Source organism: Megalobrama amblycephala, linkage group LG5 (assembly GCF_018812025.1).
Source record: "Megalobrama amblycephala isolate DHTTF-2021 linkage group LG5, ASM1881202v1, whole genome shotgun sequence".
NCBI lineage: Eukaryota > Metazoa > Chordata > Actinopteri > Cypriniformes > Xenocyprididae > Megalobrama > Megalobrama amblycephala.
In genome coordinates, this window is record NC_063048.1 from 34,195,294 (window position 1) to 34,214,483 (window position 19,190).

The 19,190-nt window shown below is 34.8% G+C and overlaps 1 protein-coding gene across 3 annotated transcripts in view; it reads right to left on the bottom strand.

Moving 5' to 3' along the window:
- babam2 (BRISC and BRCA1 A complex member 2) overlaps window positions 1-19,190 on the bottom strand; it is a 103,749-nt gene that overhangs the window by 79,058 nt on the left and 5,501 nt on the right. For all 3 annotated transcript variants that reach the window (XM_048191957.1, XM_048191958.1, XM_048191959.1), the window contains exon 4: window positions 10,064-10,158. In XM_048191957.1, coding sequence (XP_048047914.1) covers window positions 10,064-10,158 — 95 coding nt within the window. The remainder of the gene's footprint in view (window positions 1-10,063; window positions 10,159-19,190) is intronic.

Below are 19,190 nucleotides of genomic sequence, written 5' to 3' on the forward strand. Positions count from 1 at the left end.
CCTCAACGACCAGAAAAGCCACTAATTAAAATTAAAAGTAGTAAAGCTCTCTACGGCAGTGTTAGTGTTTGACGAAGGTTAATTAGAGACACTAAATGGAGGCACGTAGCAGACAGGCATCTCTTACCCATGTTTAAATAAACGTAGATGTGCTTTACTTTCACTCTCATTCTGCTTTTCACCAGACATAATATTTTTGTTTCAGTTATAGAAAAAGAGGTTTGTAAAGGGGATGCCAAGGTGATGAATTAACATGAAATTAGTCAGTATGAAACAGAAACTGCTGTTTCAAACCTTTATACATTTTTTCCATACCATGGAAATCAATGGGATCCACTGTTTGTTTGCCAGCATTCTTCCAAATATCTTTCAAGAAATTCATACAGGTTTGGAACAACTTTAGGGTGAGTAAATGACAAAATGTTTGGGTGAACTATCCCTTTAAAGCAAAGCAGCTTTACAGTATAAAAACATAAAAAACATAAAACATAAAAAACAGTGTCAGTGTCGCATTCAATTAGAATTACAACTTTAATCTAGAAAAGCATCGCTCCAGTGTGCTGATGTGTGTCTGACTTCAACAGAAATATTTTAGTATAGTTCACTTTGACAAGCTGTCTCGACCTCCTTAAAGGCATCGCTCCAGTGTGCTGATGTGTGTCTGACTTCAACAGAAATATTTTAGTATAGTTCACTTTGACAAGCTGTCTCGACCTCCTTAAAGGGATAGTTTACCTCACCACTATGTCCAACTGCCTTGAGCATCCAGTTGGTGAGGTGAACTATCCCTTTAAGGAGGTCACCTCACCAACTGGATGCTCAAGGCAGTTGGACATAGTGGTGAGGTAAAAAATTATATAAATACTGTTCGGTTTCCCACACAAACCAATCGTTTCGTGTCTTAGGACATTAATGTGTCGTCACGAGCCGCAGGGTATAATTTGGATTTGTCTGTGCATGTTTTTTTGACTCTTATAGATGGAATTCCCATTGACATGCATTATACGACTGACAGACCGTAACGGTTGGAGTTAAAAATTTTCATTTGAAAAGAAACAAAGTCACCTACATCTTAGATGCCCTGGGGGTAAGCAGATAAACATCAAATTTTCATTTTTGGGTGAACTACCCCTTTAAAACCAACTCCAAGCCAACTTCGTTTTGACCTGACTTTGTTCAAAAAGATCTCAAACCAGTTCATTCTTTGATTTCGCCTGAAATATATCAGGGCCTTACTTGCTAATTGATGTCTGGCTTCCTAAACCTGAATGTCAAAGTACTGTCACTTAATTTTGAACTTTCCACCAAATTGTGCAAGTGAATGGTTAGAGGAATTACGTAAGAATGGAATAAAGTATGGTTTTTGGTCCTCTTCACAGAATGCTGAATCAATTTGGTTCAATGTTACATTAGACTACACCACAGCATAGGCTGTGCTCAGTCTGAAAATTGAGCATTGTTATGATTCCCCAACTAATGAGGAACAAAGGACTAAGGATTCTCAGTAGCAACCTCTGTGTGCGTTACTTTAAGACAGCAACCATACATCTGTGTTTAATTTTTTTGGTTTATGATTTCATTTTATAATTAGTAGTCATTTATATAGTTGTCATTTGATTTATTATTTAATAATTTATTCATCATTTTATTATTATTCATTTGTAATTTTATGTTTTCATATTTATATTACTATATTTTCTTTCTATTGTTGTCTAATCTTACGATTATGTGATTTCAAAGGGATGTTTGTCTTCACAAGTAAGAGATAAGACAATGTCTCCATTTCAAGGTTTTTAACGTCACATACAGGGCGATGTTGTGAAGCAGTAATTTTGCATTGCTTTTCCTTTGGTATAATAACACTTTTTGGATTTGTACTGGTCAGACAAGGTCTGAGGCCTGAAAAATATTCAATGAAGATTACAGTGTAAAAAAAGCTGTGGTTGCCAGAATAATTCTGTAAAAAAATACAGTAAAAATGTAATATTTACAGAACAACCTGTACATTTTACAGTATAAAACAGTAATTTACAACCACCATAATAATGCAGGTGGTAAAAAACGAAGCCACGTGACAAATCATGAAGAAGTTTATCACAAGTAGCCATTCCAAAAGCTGAATTATACTAGTATACAGAAGGTACACAGTCATTCATGGAAACACAAAACACCATCATGGTAACACACATGACACTAAAATAATGCAAACATTCATTAACCAACAGAAGATGCAACATGAAACCCAAATGTGCATAACTGATAACAAAAACTATTAAGAAACATTTTTATTATTTGTGATTTTTATAATTTGACATTTTTTACTTCTAAAAACGGTACATTTAACAATATTTTACTGTAAAAATTACATGAAATGTCAGTTTTTTCAGTTTTTCCCTGTATAAAGTATGGTTAACAGTTACCCGATTAACAGTTTTTTTGTTGTTTTTTTAAAAAGCACTTTTACAATATTTTACAGTTAAAATTACACTGATTTTATAAACTAGAAACTTTGTCTGCTGCTTCTCTCAGACTGATAGAAGACTGTTACTAGAGTTTTGGGCACCAGACAAGATTTGTTGTTGACAGGTTTTACTGGTTTTGGATTCCAGACAAAACAGATATCTTTTGAAAGGATCCAGTGTCAGATCTGATAATTTTGACGTGGATATCCATACAATCTAACAGCTTTCACACAATTAATGTATGTCAGCCCACGCAATGCTGGGGAGCTACTTCAGTCATGCATGTCCTCCTGTCTATTTAAAAGGGTTAAGAACAAAACCAAGTTCACTTTTCAATAATATCATATCATGAATATCTTGTTCTTCTCCAGCTCAAATCAAGCTTAAAAAAATCTTAATTTTCAGGTTCAAGCTAATGTGCATAAATGTTCTAAAGTGAGGACTGAGAACATGGAACTAGCAATGAAGAAAAAAAAAAGGGTACTGCATTGAATTCGATACAAGATGCTTTGGATAAAAGCATCTCCCAAATGCATCAATGTAAATACTGTAAATGCAAATGTAATAAAGCAATTACAAACCCGATTCCAAAAAAGTTGGGACACTGTACAAATTGTGAATAAAAGGAATGCAATAATTTACAAATCTCATAAACTTATATTTTATTCACAATAGAATATAGATAACATATCAAATGTTGAAAGTGAGACATTTTGAAATGTCATGCCAAATATTGGCTCATGTTGGATTTCATGAAAGCTACACATTCCAAAAAAGTTGGAACAGGTAGCAATAAGAGGCCGGAAAAGTTAAATGTACATATAAGGAACAGCTGGAGGACCAATTTGCAACTTATTAGGTCAACGGGCAACATGATTGGGTATAAAAAGAGCCTCTCAGAGTGGCAGTGTCTCTCAGAAGTCAAGATGGGCAGAGGATCACCAATTCCCCCAATGCTGCGGCGAAAAATAGTGGAGCAATATCAGAAAGGAGTTTCTCAGAGAAAAATTGCAAAGAGTTTGAAGTTATCATCATCTACAGTGCATAATATCGTCCAAAGATTCAGAGAATCTGGAACAATCTCTGTGCGTAAGGGTCAAGGCTGGTAAACCATACTGGATGCCCGTGATCTTCTGGACCTTAGACGGCACTGCATCACATACAGGAATGCTACTGTAATGGAAATCACAACATGGGCTCAGGAATACTTCCAGAAAACATTGTCAGTGAACACAATCCACCGTGCCATTCGCCGTTGCCGGCTAAAACTCTATAGGTCAAAAAAGAAGCCATATCTAAACATGATCCAGAGCGAAGGCGTTTTCTCTGGGCCAAGGCTCATTTAAAATGGACTGTGGCAAAGTGGAAAACTGTTCTGTGGTCAGACGAATCAAAATTTGAAGTTCTTTTTGGAAAACTGGGACGCCATGTCACCCGGACTAAAGAGGACAAGGACAACCCAAGTTGTTATCAGCGCTCAGTTCAGAAGCCTGCATCTCTGATGGTATGGGGTTGCATGAGTGCGTGTGGCATGGGCAGCTTACACATCTGGAAAGGCACCATCAATGCTGAAAGGTATATCCAAGTTCTAGAACAACATATGCTCCCATCCAGATGTCATCTCTTTCAGGGAAGACCTTGCATTTTCCAACATGACAATGCCAGACCACATACTGCATCAATTACAACATCATGGCTGCATAGAAGAAGGATCCGGGTACTGAAATGGCCAGCCTGCAGTGCAGATCTTTCACCCATAGAAAACATTTGACGCATCATAAAGAGGAAGATGCGACAAAGAAGACCTAAGACAGTAGAGCAACTAGAAGCCTGTATTAGACAAGAATGGGACAACATTCCTATTCCTAAACTTGAGCAACTTGTCTCCTCAGTCCCCAGACGTTTGCAGACTGTTATAAAAAGAAGAGGGGATGCCACACAGTGGTAAACATGGCCTTGTCCCAACTTTTTTGAGATGTGTTGATGCCATGAAATTTAAAATCAACTTATTTTTCCCTTAAAATGATACATTTTCTCAGTTTAAACATTTGATATGTCATCTATGTTGTATTCTGAATAAAATATTGAAATTTGAAACTTCCACATCATCTCATTCTGTTTTTATTCACAATTTGTACAGTGTGCCAACTTTTTTGGAATCAGGTTTGTAGCTCTTTCCAGGACATCCTGTCCTACAGCCATCCTGTTGAGTGATAATGTCAATGAGTGGCCTGTCTCATTTTTAAAGCTGCTGTCTGTAACTTTTTTTTGTGTTCAAAATGTACAATATGTACAGTATATACTGAGAGAGTACATCATGAATCCATTTTCCAAACCGTGTTTTTGTCTTGTCCTGAATCACTACGGGATAAGTCAGTACTGGAATTTTAAAAACGCTGTTGAGCGGATTCGTAAACACCTCTGATTGGCCATTGTGTTCACACGCTCATCAGATATGTCTGTGATTGGCCGGTCTGCTGATAGACGCCTGTTTTCAAACACTCCCGCTTTCAAATTCAAATACTTCCGAGTGCTTTCAAACGCTCTCGTGCGTTGATCATTGTAGCTAATCACAGACATATGTTGAGCGCGTGAACACAATGGCCAAACAGAGGTGTTTACGAATCCGCTCAACAGCGCACAAAGTGTCACATTTTTAGTATTCTGTATCTAAGTCGGTACTTTTGACAACACCAATACAGACTATTTTAGACCGGTCGGGTCACCAATAGCCCAGTACCTGCGTGACTTGTCATAGACATAAAAAGAGAGAAGTAGCTCCGGCTACAATGTTCTTCCTCAAGATGCATGCAGTTTTGTTTATTAACCGCTAGAACACCAAAAAATATGGACTGCAGCTTTAAGTGTTACCCTTCATGCTCTTCTAAAGTGGTCTATGATATCTGTTTGCTTGCTCTGTCTGCACTCTGTGACCTTCATCAATGGAAGGCAATGGAGTCTCTCAGGTGCTCAGGTGCAATTTGAATGAAAAGTATCTGAATGAAATTGATACAGCCGCTACTGCTTGGAGCTCGCTGAGTCATATTGTGTTTCATGCAGTGATTTCACAGCTAGCCAAATCAAACTTGTGATCTCTGTGGTAGCAACACAATCACAGCCTGGTCATAATGTTATAGTGCTTTTACTTGAGGAAATCATATTATGATGCAAATACTAAGAGCAAAAATGAGCCTAATGGCATCTATATTGTTGTTTCTATACAGTTTATTGCATTACAAATGTTTTGGGTTTTTTTTGCCTAAAATATGATAAAAGTCTTATATGCATTCATGCACATCCAGACAGGTTTGGTGCCAAATGTCACTGGTCTTCATAAATCACTGATGTCAAATCGGCAGTTACATACCCCACAGCTCCTGCAGTTACACACCCTACAGTCTTCAAAACCCATATTTTAATGTACACAAATACATACAAATTGAACTTTGGTGTGTGCCTCACACAAAGCTTGCATTTGGCTTTATAAAAATCATACAAGTCATATAAAATACAGTTGTGATACTTTTATTGGGTGTTTTCAACATTTTTAGAGCTTCATTCTGCCAAATTTGTTGTTAAATGTTGATAAATGATTACAGAATTTTCACTTTTGGGGGAACAATTACTTTAAGTGCAATCTCTGAGAATATAGTTATTAATGTGTCTGTAATAAGCCAGATATTTACAAAATTAAAACTTGAACACTTAAAAGAAAACTTCATTAATTAACTTTACACTAAAAATACAGTAGAAAGGATGAGAAGACTCTGGTAACACTACTTTTCACACCTTAGTAAATCTTCTGGTGTCAGCGTTTCACGCAAACCGACCATTCGAGGCATGGAAACAAAATGGGGGTTAGCAGCTAATAATACTTGTGACAGACAGTAAACAACTCCAAGTTTTGCTGAGACATCAGGAATTCCTCACAGCAGTGTGAAAACTGGGCGATATTACATGTAGCTGGAAAACAAGCATGTGTCCACCATCTGAACGCTGGCGTTGAGAAAATTAGAATCACCAAATGTATTAACAGTGAGAACAAATGTGGATTTATTTGTCCTTAGCTTAGCAACATGCTAAAATCAAAATGTCAATTGTGCCTCATAATGTGCCAGTCAGAAACAAACTTGATGAAGGGAGTAATGAAAGACAACATCATGGTCTCTATCTTCACATGGAATGTTACTGTATTATTTATTGCCGTTCATTTACAAAGTGTGATAAATGTGTATAATATATCACGAGTCATGACTAAACAAAACTTTTTTAGTATTCTAATATACTTACATTTATATATGAACTCATATTCTCCCGCCACCTACTTTTAAAATGAATTGCAAGCCTCTCAAACATGTCATCTTTGTGGTAGCAACACAATTTCAGCCTGGTCATAATGTTATAAGTGCTTGTACTCAAGGAAATCATATTACAAAGCCAATACTAAGAGCAAAAAGAAGCATCAGAGCATCTCTGTTGTTTATGGTGTATTTCACTGCATTTGTTTGATTTTTTTCCCCTCGTATTTGCCTAAAATATGATAAAAGTCTTATTTGCATTTATGCACATCAAGACAGGTTTGGCGCCAAATGTCACTGGTCTTTGTATATCTTGAAATGATTTGAATGAACCTGCAGTTACATGTCTTCAAACAACATATTTTAATGTACACAAATGCAAGGACTCTCCAACCTGGTTCATGTGAATGTAAACGGTAAAATTATTCCCTTAAAAGTGACCTCCACATGTACCCTTTGCTAACGGCCATGTGGGAAGGCACTTCGTGAAAGGGTTAAGACGCTCGCAGCGTCCACTTGCCCTTCAATGGAATTTTGAATTTGCAGAATGAGTTGCGTCTCCTGTCTACTTACATGTTGCTGACTATATACAGCGTTCCAAATCATTTACTTGTTAGGTTCTATAACACATAGGAAGCTCTCTATATAAGCAATAGACAGCATGGCAGCTCAGTAGGTTTTGGAACAGAGCTGCATATTAAGGTGTGAAAGATCAGGACGCAAGAGGTCTTTGTTGATTTTGAGTCTCTCACATGGCAATGTGAAAATTATCAGTTTGCAGGGGAGGCATTGACAGACAGACTGAACCAGCAGAACCGTCTGGGAAGGATGAAAGCAAATAAGATGAACAAGCCAGAATAAGAACATATAAATCAAATTAATACCAGTTTTTGGAAATTATGTTTGCCAATGATATGGCATACTAATATCCCCAGGCCTTTTGGATCATTCAAGTTTGGTTACACATAAAAAAAAAAAATAATAATACAAAAAAAAAATCCAGCTAAGTGCAGAATAAACAGGATGAAGAACAAGACAGTGGGATAGCAGCTGCAAACCAGTGAAAGAAAAATATCCCTGGAAAAGAAACCGAACGGCTGCACACAGCCACACACAAGCCACAACGGAGAAGCTATAAGACGCAAGGCAAACACATGGGAAGAGCGGAGCCCTGGCAGCACAGAGGTGCTTCCCCCCCCTCCTCATGTTTTTAGCTGGATTTAAGAGACGGTGAGCAATAGTCACCGTCTCACAGACTCTGACATAAGCAGGGGATTTTTTCATTTTGTTCCTTCTTAAAAATAGCCTGGAGGCCAGCTTTAAGCAATCAGAGTATGAAGAGTCTTAACAAAACAGTCCAGACAAAACTAGACCACATCTTGCACAAACTCTGTCTCACTTGCAAACATCATCTCTAAGGAACCAGCCCATATGATGAATTCTGATTAATAACGGTCAATACTGAGTAATTTAACGCAGCAAAAGACAAATCTGGTGGCCCCAATTGAGATGCCAGTAAGTTTTGCCAATAGAATAGAATTTACAGTAATATGACAATGGTCAGTGGAACTTGCTGTTGTGGTTTACACACAATGTCACTATAGAGAAACAGCATTCTTTTATAAAAGGGATATAATAAAAACAAGCAATCATCACCTTTTTTTTCTCCATGATGATTATGACTTGTTTCTTATGGGGTTTGAACCAGCACCCCATGGACTGTTTGTAATAATACATTTGATAAGTCTCCCACTTGGAAGAAGAGTGTTTAACAACACATACTGTGATTTGAGAGACAGAACAACAGACCTGGAATGCTGTAGATCTGTGAAATTTCTCAAGTGCACACTGTTGGACTATGTCTCTGACCACCAACTCTTCATAAATTAACAGAGGTTTGATACATAACTATGGGGGTTAGATTTGTTGCATATTTCCAAATAAATAGATTACAATCCACAAATAAGTTTAGAGAGAGATCCATAAATTTACAGATAAAATAATAAAGTCCACATATATATGTTAGGAAAATGTAATTAAAAAATAAATCAAGTAAGATTTAGAAATAAAAATAAAATGTTATTTTAGTGTCATCAAGATATGTTTTTTTAAAATATTGAATTAGTTATTTTTGCATTGTCCATTTTCATTTTAGTTAAAGTTCTAATAATTTTGTTCTGTGTTTTTGTCATTTTTATTAGTTATTGTTAAATGTGTCTGTATAGTTATTTTTATTATTATCAGTTAACATTTTTTATATTTTATTTTATTTCAATTAACACTTATTTATTTCAAGTGACACATTTTTTAATGACCCTGACACATTTATGAATCACTTCCTGTGCATTTATGACTCACTCTATGCATTTGTGGATTTTTTTTAATTTACAACTTACAAAAATCATTTTACAGTGTATCTATTTGGAAACAAGCTACAAATCTAAAAAAATGGCTAAGCATGTGGCACACTGTTTGTGTAGAGAAACACAGTAGCTCTTCATGCCAAAAATGATGTTCAGTGAACACAAAAAAAAATAAATCAACAACATGCCTTAATAAAGAACTAATGACTGTTTCAAAACCTGTCGAGCTGTCTACCTAGATGCTTCTTTTTGAGTGCGTTTTGCAGCAGTAAAGCCTCTGGTGATAACTGTGCAATCCTAAAAGTGGCACTACAAGAACGACAGTGTTAAGCGCAGACGCAGCGCTTATGTAATTCACCAACACTCTCTCTTCAGAACGCTGGAAGCCCCGCGGGTCAAATCTGGCTGCTGAGTCGACCACGCACATCGATACCAGCCATCTGATTTAACTAACTGCACTAAAAGAAGTTAAAACAGCTGAAAGCTCTGCTGCACTGCTACTTCAAAGATATTCAATCATAACAGAGCCATTGTTCTGTCTTCTTTGGTGTATTTCTGTACAACCGAGTTGTTTGGCCTGCAGCTAACACATTTTTGGTTCACTGGAGATTTGAGAATTTTTTGGTGAGGGGTAAGTGTGACCCTAAAGCAAGCATAAACACTTCACTAAAACAAGACTATTTTTATTTGTCAGACTTTGCTAAATGTGGTCTCTCTGAACATAGAACATCTACACTGAATGCATGATATTGTTGTTTTAATCTTGAAAAATAAATATTTTTCTTGTTGTACAATTAGGTCCTCTTACTACTATTCGATAACCACAATATTTGTACAGTCCGTCTACTTAACTACGATTCTGTACCAAAATATTGATATAAAAGCTCTATATTTAGAATACAGGATAATGGCATCGTATAATTATAATCTTAATACACACCGGGAGTTCAGATGGTTCAGGAAGGAAGTCAGCATCTTCTCCGAAGATAAAGTCAGGGGGCAGTTCTGGGTCACTGGCATTAAAGATGATGTCCCCTGTAAGAATCAAGAGTTAATCACACAGATAATTACTTCATAAACCATATGAAGTGAAACACTTCAGAGATTTACAACCAGTTCTGTCATAAAAGCAAAGCCAAGTCAAATTTGACTGTTAGGAAGATGTATTGTAGAATACCATGTAAAAACCATCTTTGGTCCATTTTGCATTCTTATTTTAGTTGAACTGCATCAGAGTTTGTTTGGAAGCGGACCGAACTCTGGTATACCCTTGTGGGTACCTGTTCAGGGGTTTTGCTTGTTTTGTGCGCACCAGGGTTCGGATGGCAGCGTTCACACTTACTCAAACGAGCCACACAAACAGATCAATTGCTCAAGAGTTTGTTTTAATCGAACCAAACCTGCCAAGTGTGGACACACCCATAACCAAACATATTTGCACATTATATTTGATATTCATTCACACGCTGTACTTACAGATCCATATACGCTCTTTATGTAAAAGATAAAGGTTGCATGGCTGTTTACCAATGCATGATCTTATTAGACTGAACAATCAATGTCAGTATCAAAGACTTTTGTACACGGTCTAATGGCTCTTATAGTAACACTGTGGAACTCTAAACTCTCAAAGGACTAAAGGACATTAGCAAGCCATTAAACAAGCAATCAATGTTATAAGCACTTTTGGACAGGTGTTTCTGATGGGCTTTATCTGTGTGTTCGAGGTAAACATTATGACCGTTGGGTCTGACTGGGATCTTTCAACAGCCATGATTCCATCCATCTATTTTTATGCGCATTTTGGGATATCGCATAAAAAAAATGGTGAATGGAAACGCCATGGTGCGCATAAAAAAATGTATGCGCTCAATTGAGGCGGACTTTGACTCAACAGTGGATGTGATTGGATAACTGGACTATCCAGCAGACCAATCGCATCGCACAGCATCTCAAATGCTGGTGTGATCATAATGAAATGCCTGAACCAAAGTCTGTCATCAGAATGATTTAGTATAATGACCTCCCAGAAGAGTCTCACACGATTGCATTTTCAAAAACCAGCATCCGAACGCAAGATAACATATAGTTTTCGTGTTTGGTCTGCGCGTTTTGAGACGCAAGTTATATATGATGGAGTAAAAAAGAGCCACAGTGGCTTCCCCGGTTGCAGCAACTTAACATTTTTATCACCGATATTTTACGCCAATTTCCTAGGATGTGATGATTTTGTTCTCTTGAACACACTGCTTTATTCACAAATGTTTTATGCGATATTCCAATTTTGCACACAAGTTAATTACACAACATTAGATTGAAACAGCTATTGTTAACTAAAAGAACAGGTGAGGAACAACACTCTCAAAAGAAGGTACATGAGGTACAAATTCTATACTTCAAAGAAAAATTAGACCTTTCCATTAATCCCAGACAAAGCACATGAACAAGCTTTATTGCATAATAGAATGCAATACCTTTCAGGGAACAAAGATGGGTACAAATATATAATAAGTACCTCTCCAGAACATGTCAAAGTACATAGGCTATTTATTTCTTTATCATTATTAAGCACCATAGTAACACTATTTTACAGTGTCCTTGATACACGTTACATGTACTTAGTAATAACAGTAAATTATGCATAATTACATGCAACAAACCCTAACCCTAAAGTTAGTACATGTTGTTAAGTACTATAACTCAGTACTTAACCGTGTAATTAGTGTAACGTGTAACCAGCATCACTTATACCTCAAAAATTACCACCAAAGTGACAAAGCTTTGAGCATTGTAAAGGACTGAACATGTTAAAATGTAATTTTATAACTTTTTCCAAAATTCTGTCACACACTCTCATTCAGTTATATATGCGAAAACTATGCTAGTTCTTGTGTATTGAATATCTCAGGTAAAATGAATTAAGTTAATTAATTATTTATTATTAAAACTATTAATGATACTATTAATGAAAACTACTAACTAATGATGTAACGTTCAGCCTGTTTCACATAGCTATTATATGGCTGTAGAAGATGTGGTAGCACACAAGTCTTTTTTGGTTTTTTTTAGAGCTTAACAATTGATTGCCATTCACTTCCAATGTACTGAACAACTAAATAAAGTGATTTTGTTTCAAGCATTGTTTTTTGTAGCTCAGTTCCTATCAATAACAGCATAACACTGAAGATTTTAGACAATGTTCAAATAATACACTTTTCTATTTATATACTGTAGCCATTTGGTTTCTCTTTTTCTTTCCTTCTTTCTTTTGCTCCTCTGTCTTTTCCATGGCTAAAAAACAGAGCAAAACAAACACAAGGCAGTAATTTTCCACAGATGGAGCATAGGGGAAAAGAGCCTGGATGATGTTTGTCATACATCTGTCACATCTAATGGCATCTTGGAAAAGCTGTTGCCAAATATCTGAAAAGAGATAGCAGTAGAAATGTTGGGCAAATATGCAACACTTTCCAAATTTACACCCCGAGGGCAGTTGAGGTGGGTACTACTCGAGAAACATCATACCAGCTGTTGCAAACTCTTGTGAGGAGCAGAAAGCTGCGGATGTTGTTTAGTGACTTGAGCGCTCTCTTTGCATGCAAACAACAGACAGTCAGCACTCCTGCCAGAGCAATACTATCACAAGTAAACAATCAGCATTCTTCCTGGAAGTACGGCAACAGAAGAAAAAAACAGAGAGCAGACAACAGCTAAGAAATGCAGGCTGCACAACCTGTGCAACTCTCTGCACTCTCTGCCATGCAATGCAGGCCAGCTGGCAAAGTGGTTTAGACAAAACAAGTCTTTCCACTACCAGGTTCTTATTTGGAAATAGTCAGAGTTTTTATTTTATTTTATTATTGATTGTTATGATTTAAATCACCCATTAACATATATTAAGCCAGCTGGTTCACTTAACAGAATGTCTACCATTCAAAATCTAACCAAGAGCAAAGAAGCTAAAGAAGGCTAAAGACACATCTTTTTCATCTACACTTGACCCATTAATGATAACACTTTCTATTCTATTTCTATTTTATCTATTCTCTCTCTCTCTCTCTCTCTCTCTAGATATACTATGCTAGACTAACTAGGATTTGTCAACAGCATTATTGTTGCTCTTTTATTGGTTTAAAGAGTTAGTTCACCCAAAAATGAAAATTCTGTCATTAATACTCACTCTCATGATGTTCTTAATTTCCAAAAATTAAGATATTTTTGATGAAATCCAAGTTATCTGACTCCTCCATAGACATAATCAACACTTTCAAGGTCCAGAAAGGTACTAAAGACATCGTTGAAACCATCGTCGTGACTGCAGTGGTTCAACCTTAATTTTATGAAGCGACGAGAATACTTTTTTGGGTGCAAAAACTAAACAAAAAAATGAATTTATTCAACAATATCTTCTCTTCTGTGTCATTCTTCTACACTCCACAAAAAGATGGTTTGGTAACACTTTACAATAAGGTTCATTAGTTAAACATTAGTTAATGTATTAACTAACAGGAAGTACCAATGAGCAATGCATTTGTTACTGTATATACTAATCTTCGTTAACGTTAGTTAACGTTAGTTGATGAAAGTTGTTCATTATTTGTTCATGTTAGTTCACAGTGTATTAACTAATGTTAACAAGATTTTAATAAGTGTTGAAATTAACATTAACAAAGATTAATAAATGCTGTATAAGTGCAGTTCATTATTAGTTCATGTTAACTATTGTAGTTAAAGGATTAGTTCACTTTCAAATACAATTTTTCTGATAATTTACTCGCCCCCATGTCATCCAAGATGTTCATGTCATTTTTCTTCAGTTGAAAAGAAATTAAGATTTTGGATGAAAACATTCCAGGATTATTCTCCTTATAGTGGACTTCAAAGGTCAAAATTACAGTTTCAGTGCAGCTTCAAATGGCTTTAAACGATACCAGACGAGGAATAAGGGTCTTATCTAGAGAAATGGCGTCATTTTAGAAAAAAATTTACATGCTTTATATAAACAAATGATCGCCTTCCAAGTGGTTCCGCCAAAACCGCACTTTTGTATTCTTCAAAAAGCTTACGCTGTATGTCCTACGCCTTACCTATTCTACTTACGGAAAAAATGGAACAGGCGCTGTGTTTGTTCCTTAAGTTCAATAGGGAAGCCGATCATTTGTTTATATAAAACATATACATTTACATTTTACATATACATACACATTTAAATCGTTTCGCTAGATAAGACCCTTATTCCTTGTCTGGTATCGTTTAAAGCCCTTTGAAGCTGCACTGAAACTGTAATTTTGACCTTCAACAGTGGAGTCCATTGAAATCCACTATAAGGAGAATAGTCCTGGAATGTTTTCATCAAAAACCTTAATTTCTTTTCGACTGAAGAAAGGACATGGATATCTTGGATGACATGGGGGTGAGAAAATTATCAGGAAAATTTTATTTGAAAGTGAACTAATCCTTTAACTAATGTTAACTAATGAACCTTATTGTAAACCCTTTATATGCTGAAATGGTTCTTTGTGTTAGAGTTAGGGTTCTTTAATCCCCCCTTATTGTTTTTCAAATCTGTAACTGTCAAAGTTACCTCATACTGAAAAAATGAAAAAATGAAAGTACCTAATTGACTAAACATGCATGTTCTAGAGGCAACAATCATATTATATAACCAGGAAAATAGAGGACTATATATATATATATATATATATATATATATATATATATATATATATATATATATATATATATATATATATATATATATATATATATATATATATATATATATATATATATATATATATATATATATATATATATATATATATATATATATATATATATATATATATATAACAATTATTAATATGAAAATACTAATATACTAATATTGATGAAAATAAACCATTATTAAAAAGGTTATTTATAACACCATTAAGGTCCTATATAGCACTTTTAAAGCATGGTTCTTTATGGAACCTTATAAAAAGGGTTCTATTTAGCACCAAAAAGAGTTCTGCTACTGTTACAAGCTGAAGAACCACAATTTGGTACTGTTTTGAACCATTTTTCTTAAGAGTGTACACTGTTTACGATCAGCGCTTCCAGGTTCAGGTCTGAACGTTGACTCATTATTGGCCAGCTCCTGTCAGCGTCACACGCCTGTGTTGTGCTGCTCACATGAACAGCGTCGGCCACTACTGAGCCGGCGTTCTGACGTAGAACACGGAAGCCTGCACTGTCTATACAACGAAAACTGTGTATGAGACTGACAGGGGAAAGACGAAATTGTTGAATAAAGTCGTGATTTTAGTTTTGTTTTTGCACACAAAAAGTATTCTCCTCGCTTCATAACATTAAGGTTGAACCAGTGCAGTCACTTGGACTATTTTAACGATTTCTTTATTATCTTTCTGGACCTTGAAAGTGGTGGTTGAATTGCTGTCTATGGAGGAGTCAGATACCTCTCAGATTTCTTAATTTGTCTTCCGAAGATGAACGAAGGTCTTACGGGTTTGGAATGACATCATGAATTTTCATTTTTGGGTGAACTAACCCTTTAACTGCTTCTATTGTTCTCTTTTGTAAGTTGCTAAATGATTAAATGTAATGTAAACAATTGTAAGTTACAGTACCTGTATATCAGATATTCTTACACTATTCATAATGTTAAGATAATTATTTGTAATTTTTTTACTGTCTTTCCTGAGCTCTAAATCAATTACCGGAGAAAATTAATTCCACTGACGTTGAGACATAAAGCACGACACCACAGCAGGTTGACTGTGACATTTAGAAAACAGATGCATCAAAAAGCATACAATATGGAGTTCATGGAAGATTCTCTGATGATTTGCATACATCTGGAATTCTAGGCAAATCATTGGCAAAACAAAGGCGAGAGTTTTGAAAAGGTCTTATCAGCTGTCACCCACTGTCAGCTGCAAAATCAAACCCAGGAAGCAATTACAACACTTAACTCTGCTAGTTTTCTTGATTATTTAGATGCAAAAAAAAGAGTCTAATGTGTTTCTAACATAATAGATATTATGAATAATGGATACGTGGACGCATAATTTTTCCAAGAAAATCATTTAGACCTATTTCTATCTAAATAGAAAGTAAATAAATTAAATAAAATGTTTAATGGACTACTTCTTGAATGGTGGAGCATGTTATTACTTAACGTAAGAATATATGGATGTAATTCAAATACTGATTACTATGATTTATTGTGGTTAACTGTGACAGTGTTTTGATTAGAAATGCAATTTTCCATTTTAATTTGCACTTAAGCACTGACTGTCAGTAAAGGCCACTAATGCAAAAAATGTTACATTACACTCTGATAGTGCACAACTAAAAGCACTGCCTCACGCATGTACCAATGCCCCCAAAATGACCAACAACCAAGCTTCTTCATTAACAAACCCATAGTTTTTCTTATCATTTGTCTGATCAGACACACTTTACAACAAGCCTTAAACCTCCAAAAGGAAGAGAGCTTCACTGAGTAACCTCAATTGCTCACTGCCACACTACATAATCAACTCCAGCTCCGAGAAATTTGTTCATATGTGGCCTCCATGAAAAACTGCTTGAGTGTTTGAGTGTCTCATGACTCAGAGTTATAACAGGAACTCCCAATTAAGATCATTGCCAAGATATAATTACTATCCAACCTCATTAAACATCACTGAGCTGTGGTCCTTGAAAGCATTTCAGACAAAACCTCTAAAAGCTCTTCTCAGAAGCTTGTTTCCAAATCAAAAGAATTGTGCTCAGTGCACCGCCATTACAAAGTCTTGAACAATCTGTGTAAAATATTTTATTGGCCTAACATTTGCAAAATGTTCATAGTGTAATGGGCTGCATTGCACGACCCTTTAAAGAATGTACTTTTCCTAGTTTATGGGGAAATGAAGACCCCAACTTGCCTCTGGGTTTTTGTATGAAACATGTAATACAATCAATTACAAAATAAAGCTAATAAACAGAAGGTAAGATTTTTTAGGCCTGAGCTCAACAGTTGAAATGTTGAGCTGTGGTGCTCATAATGGCAAGTAGAGCTGCATGATTTTTTTTTTTTAAAATAGAGATCACAATTCTGAATAGACAACTAAACAAAATAACACATAATTTACTAGAGGTCCTGAAAAAATGTTAATTGCTGCAGTCCATTTAAAAAATATTTAATTTATTTGAAATTATTTCTTTTTAATCAGGTTGAATGAATGATTCAATGACTCAATCATAAAGACTTCACTTGATACAATCTTTATTAAATGATACAATCTTTATTTGAAGCATCAAGTTACTTTTAAAAGATGATTTCCTCTATTTTGATTATCGCTATTGTAGACATCAGTGTTTATATCTGAACTATAAACTTTTATCCCAGCATTCTGTAATAATTTGAATTATTGTAAGACAGAAATAATGATCCTGTGTGGTTGAAAAGACTGTTTGTGAAGCTGTTTCATTCCTATACAACTGCTCTTTCTGGGTCAGCGGCAGCCCCAACGCAGATCAAAATCACTGTGATCGTACTTGTCAAAGGTTTAATAGACATGGCCAATCGCTGTAATTTAGGAATAAGATCGTGTGATCTTTTAACGATTAATCGTGCAGTTCTATCATCAAGTCTCTATTATATTTTTATACCAATATTAGAATGGGGCCCCTCTGCTCTGGATCATTAAAGCATACAACAAACATATTCGACAACTTACCTGGGGAACTTGGCCAGTCGGGAAGTAAACAGTGTTATTTTAATATTGTTCATATAGTTTTTGTTAATATTTTGAATTAGATTTTTTTAATTTATAATTTTTTACATTTTATTTTTTATATTTAATTTAGTTGTTTTTTGTCATTTTATTTACTTTTTATATGTTATTTTTTGTATATATATCTATATATATATATATATATATATATATATATATATATATATATATATATATATATATATATATATATATATATATAGTACAGTCCAAAAGTTTGGAACCACTAAGATTTTTTATGTTTTTAAAAGAAGTTTCGTCTGCTCACCAAGGCTACATTTATTTAATTAAAAATACAGTAAAAACAGTAATATTGTGAAATATTATTACAATTTAAAATAACTGTTTTCTATTTTAATATATTTCACAAAGTAATTTATTCCTGTGATGGCAAAGCTGAATTTTCAGCATCATTACTCCAGTCTTCAGTGTCACATGATCCTTCAGAAATCATTCTAATATGCTGATCTGCTGCTCAAGAAACATTTAATGTGTACAATTGTACAAAATATTTGTGTACAATATTTTTTTTCAGGATTATTTGATGAATAGAAAGTTCAAAAGAACAGTGTTTATCTGAAATCTAATCTTTTGTAACATTATAAATGTCTTTACTGCCACTTTTGATTGATTTAATGCATCCTTGCTGAATAAAAGTATTCATTTCTTTAATTTCTTTTCAAAAAAATAAAAATAAAAATTCTTACTGACCCCAAACTTTTGAACGGTAGTGTATAATGCTACAGAAGCTTTGTATTTCAGATAAATGCTGTTCTTTTGAACTTTCTATTCATCAAGGAATCCTGAAAAAAAAAGTACACAACTGTTTACAACATTGAAAATAATCATAAATATTTATTGAGCAGCAGATCAGCATATTAGAATGATTTCTGAAGGATCATGTGACACTGAAGACTGGAGTAACGATGCTGAAAATTCAGCTTTGCATCACAGGAATAAATTACTTTGTCAAATATATTTAAATAGTACACAGTTATTTTAAATTGTAATAATATTTCACAATATTACTGTTTTTTACTGTATTTTTAATTAAATAAATGTAGCCTTGGTGAGCAGACGAAACTTCTTTTAAAAACATTAAAAATCGTAGTGGTTCCAAACTTTTGGACTGTACTGTATATATAAGCTTTTGTTTTTAGTTTATTTAGTCTTTGTTTATTTAGTTTTGTTTTTTGTCCCCCCCCCTACTTCAACTTAAACTAAACAAATATGAGAAATGTTACTTTGCGAACTTCCTGAAATAAAGTTTTTTTTTTCAGC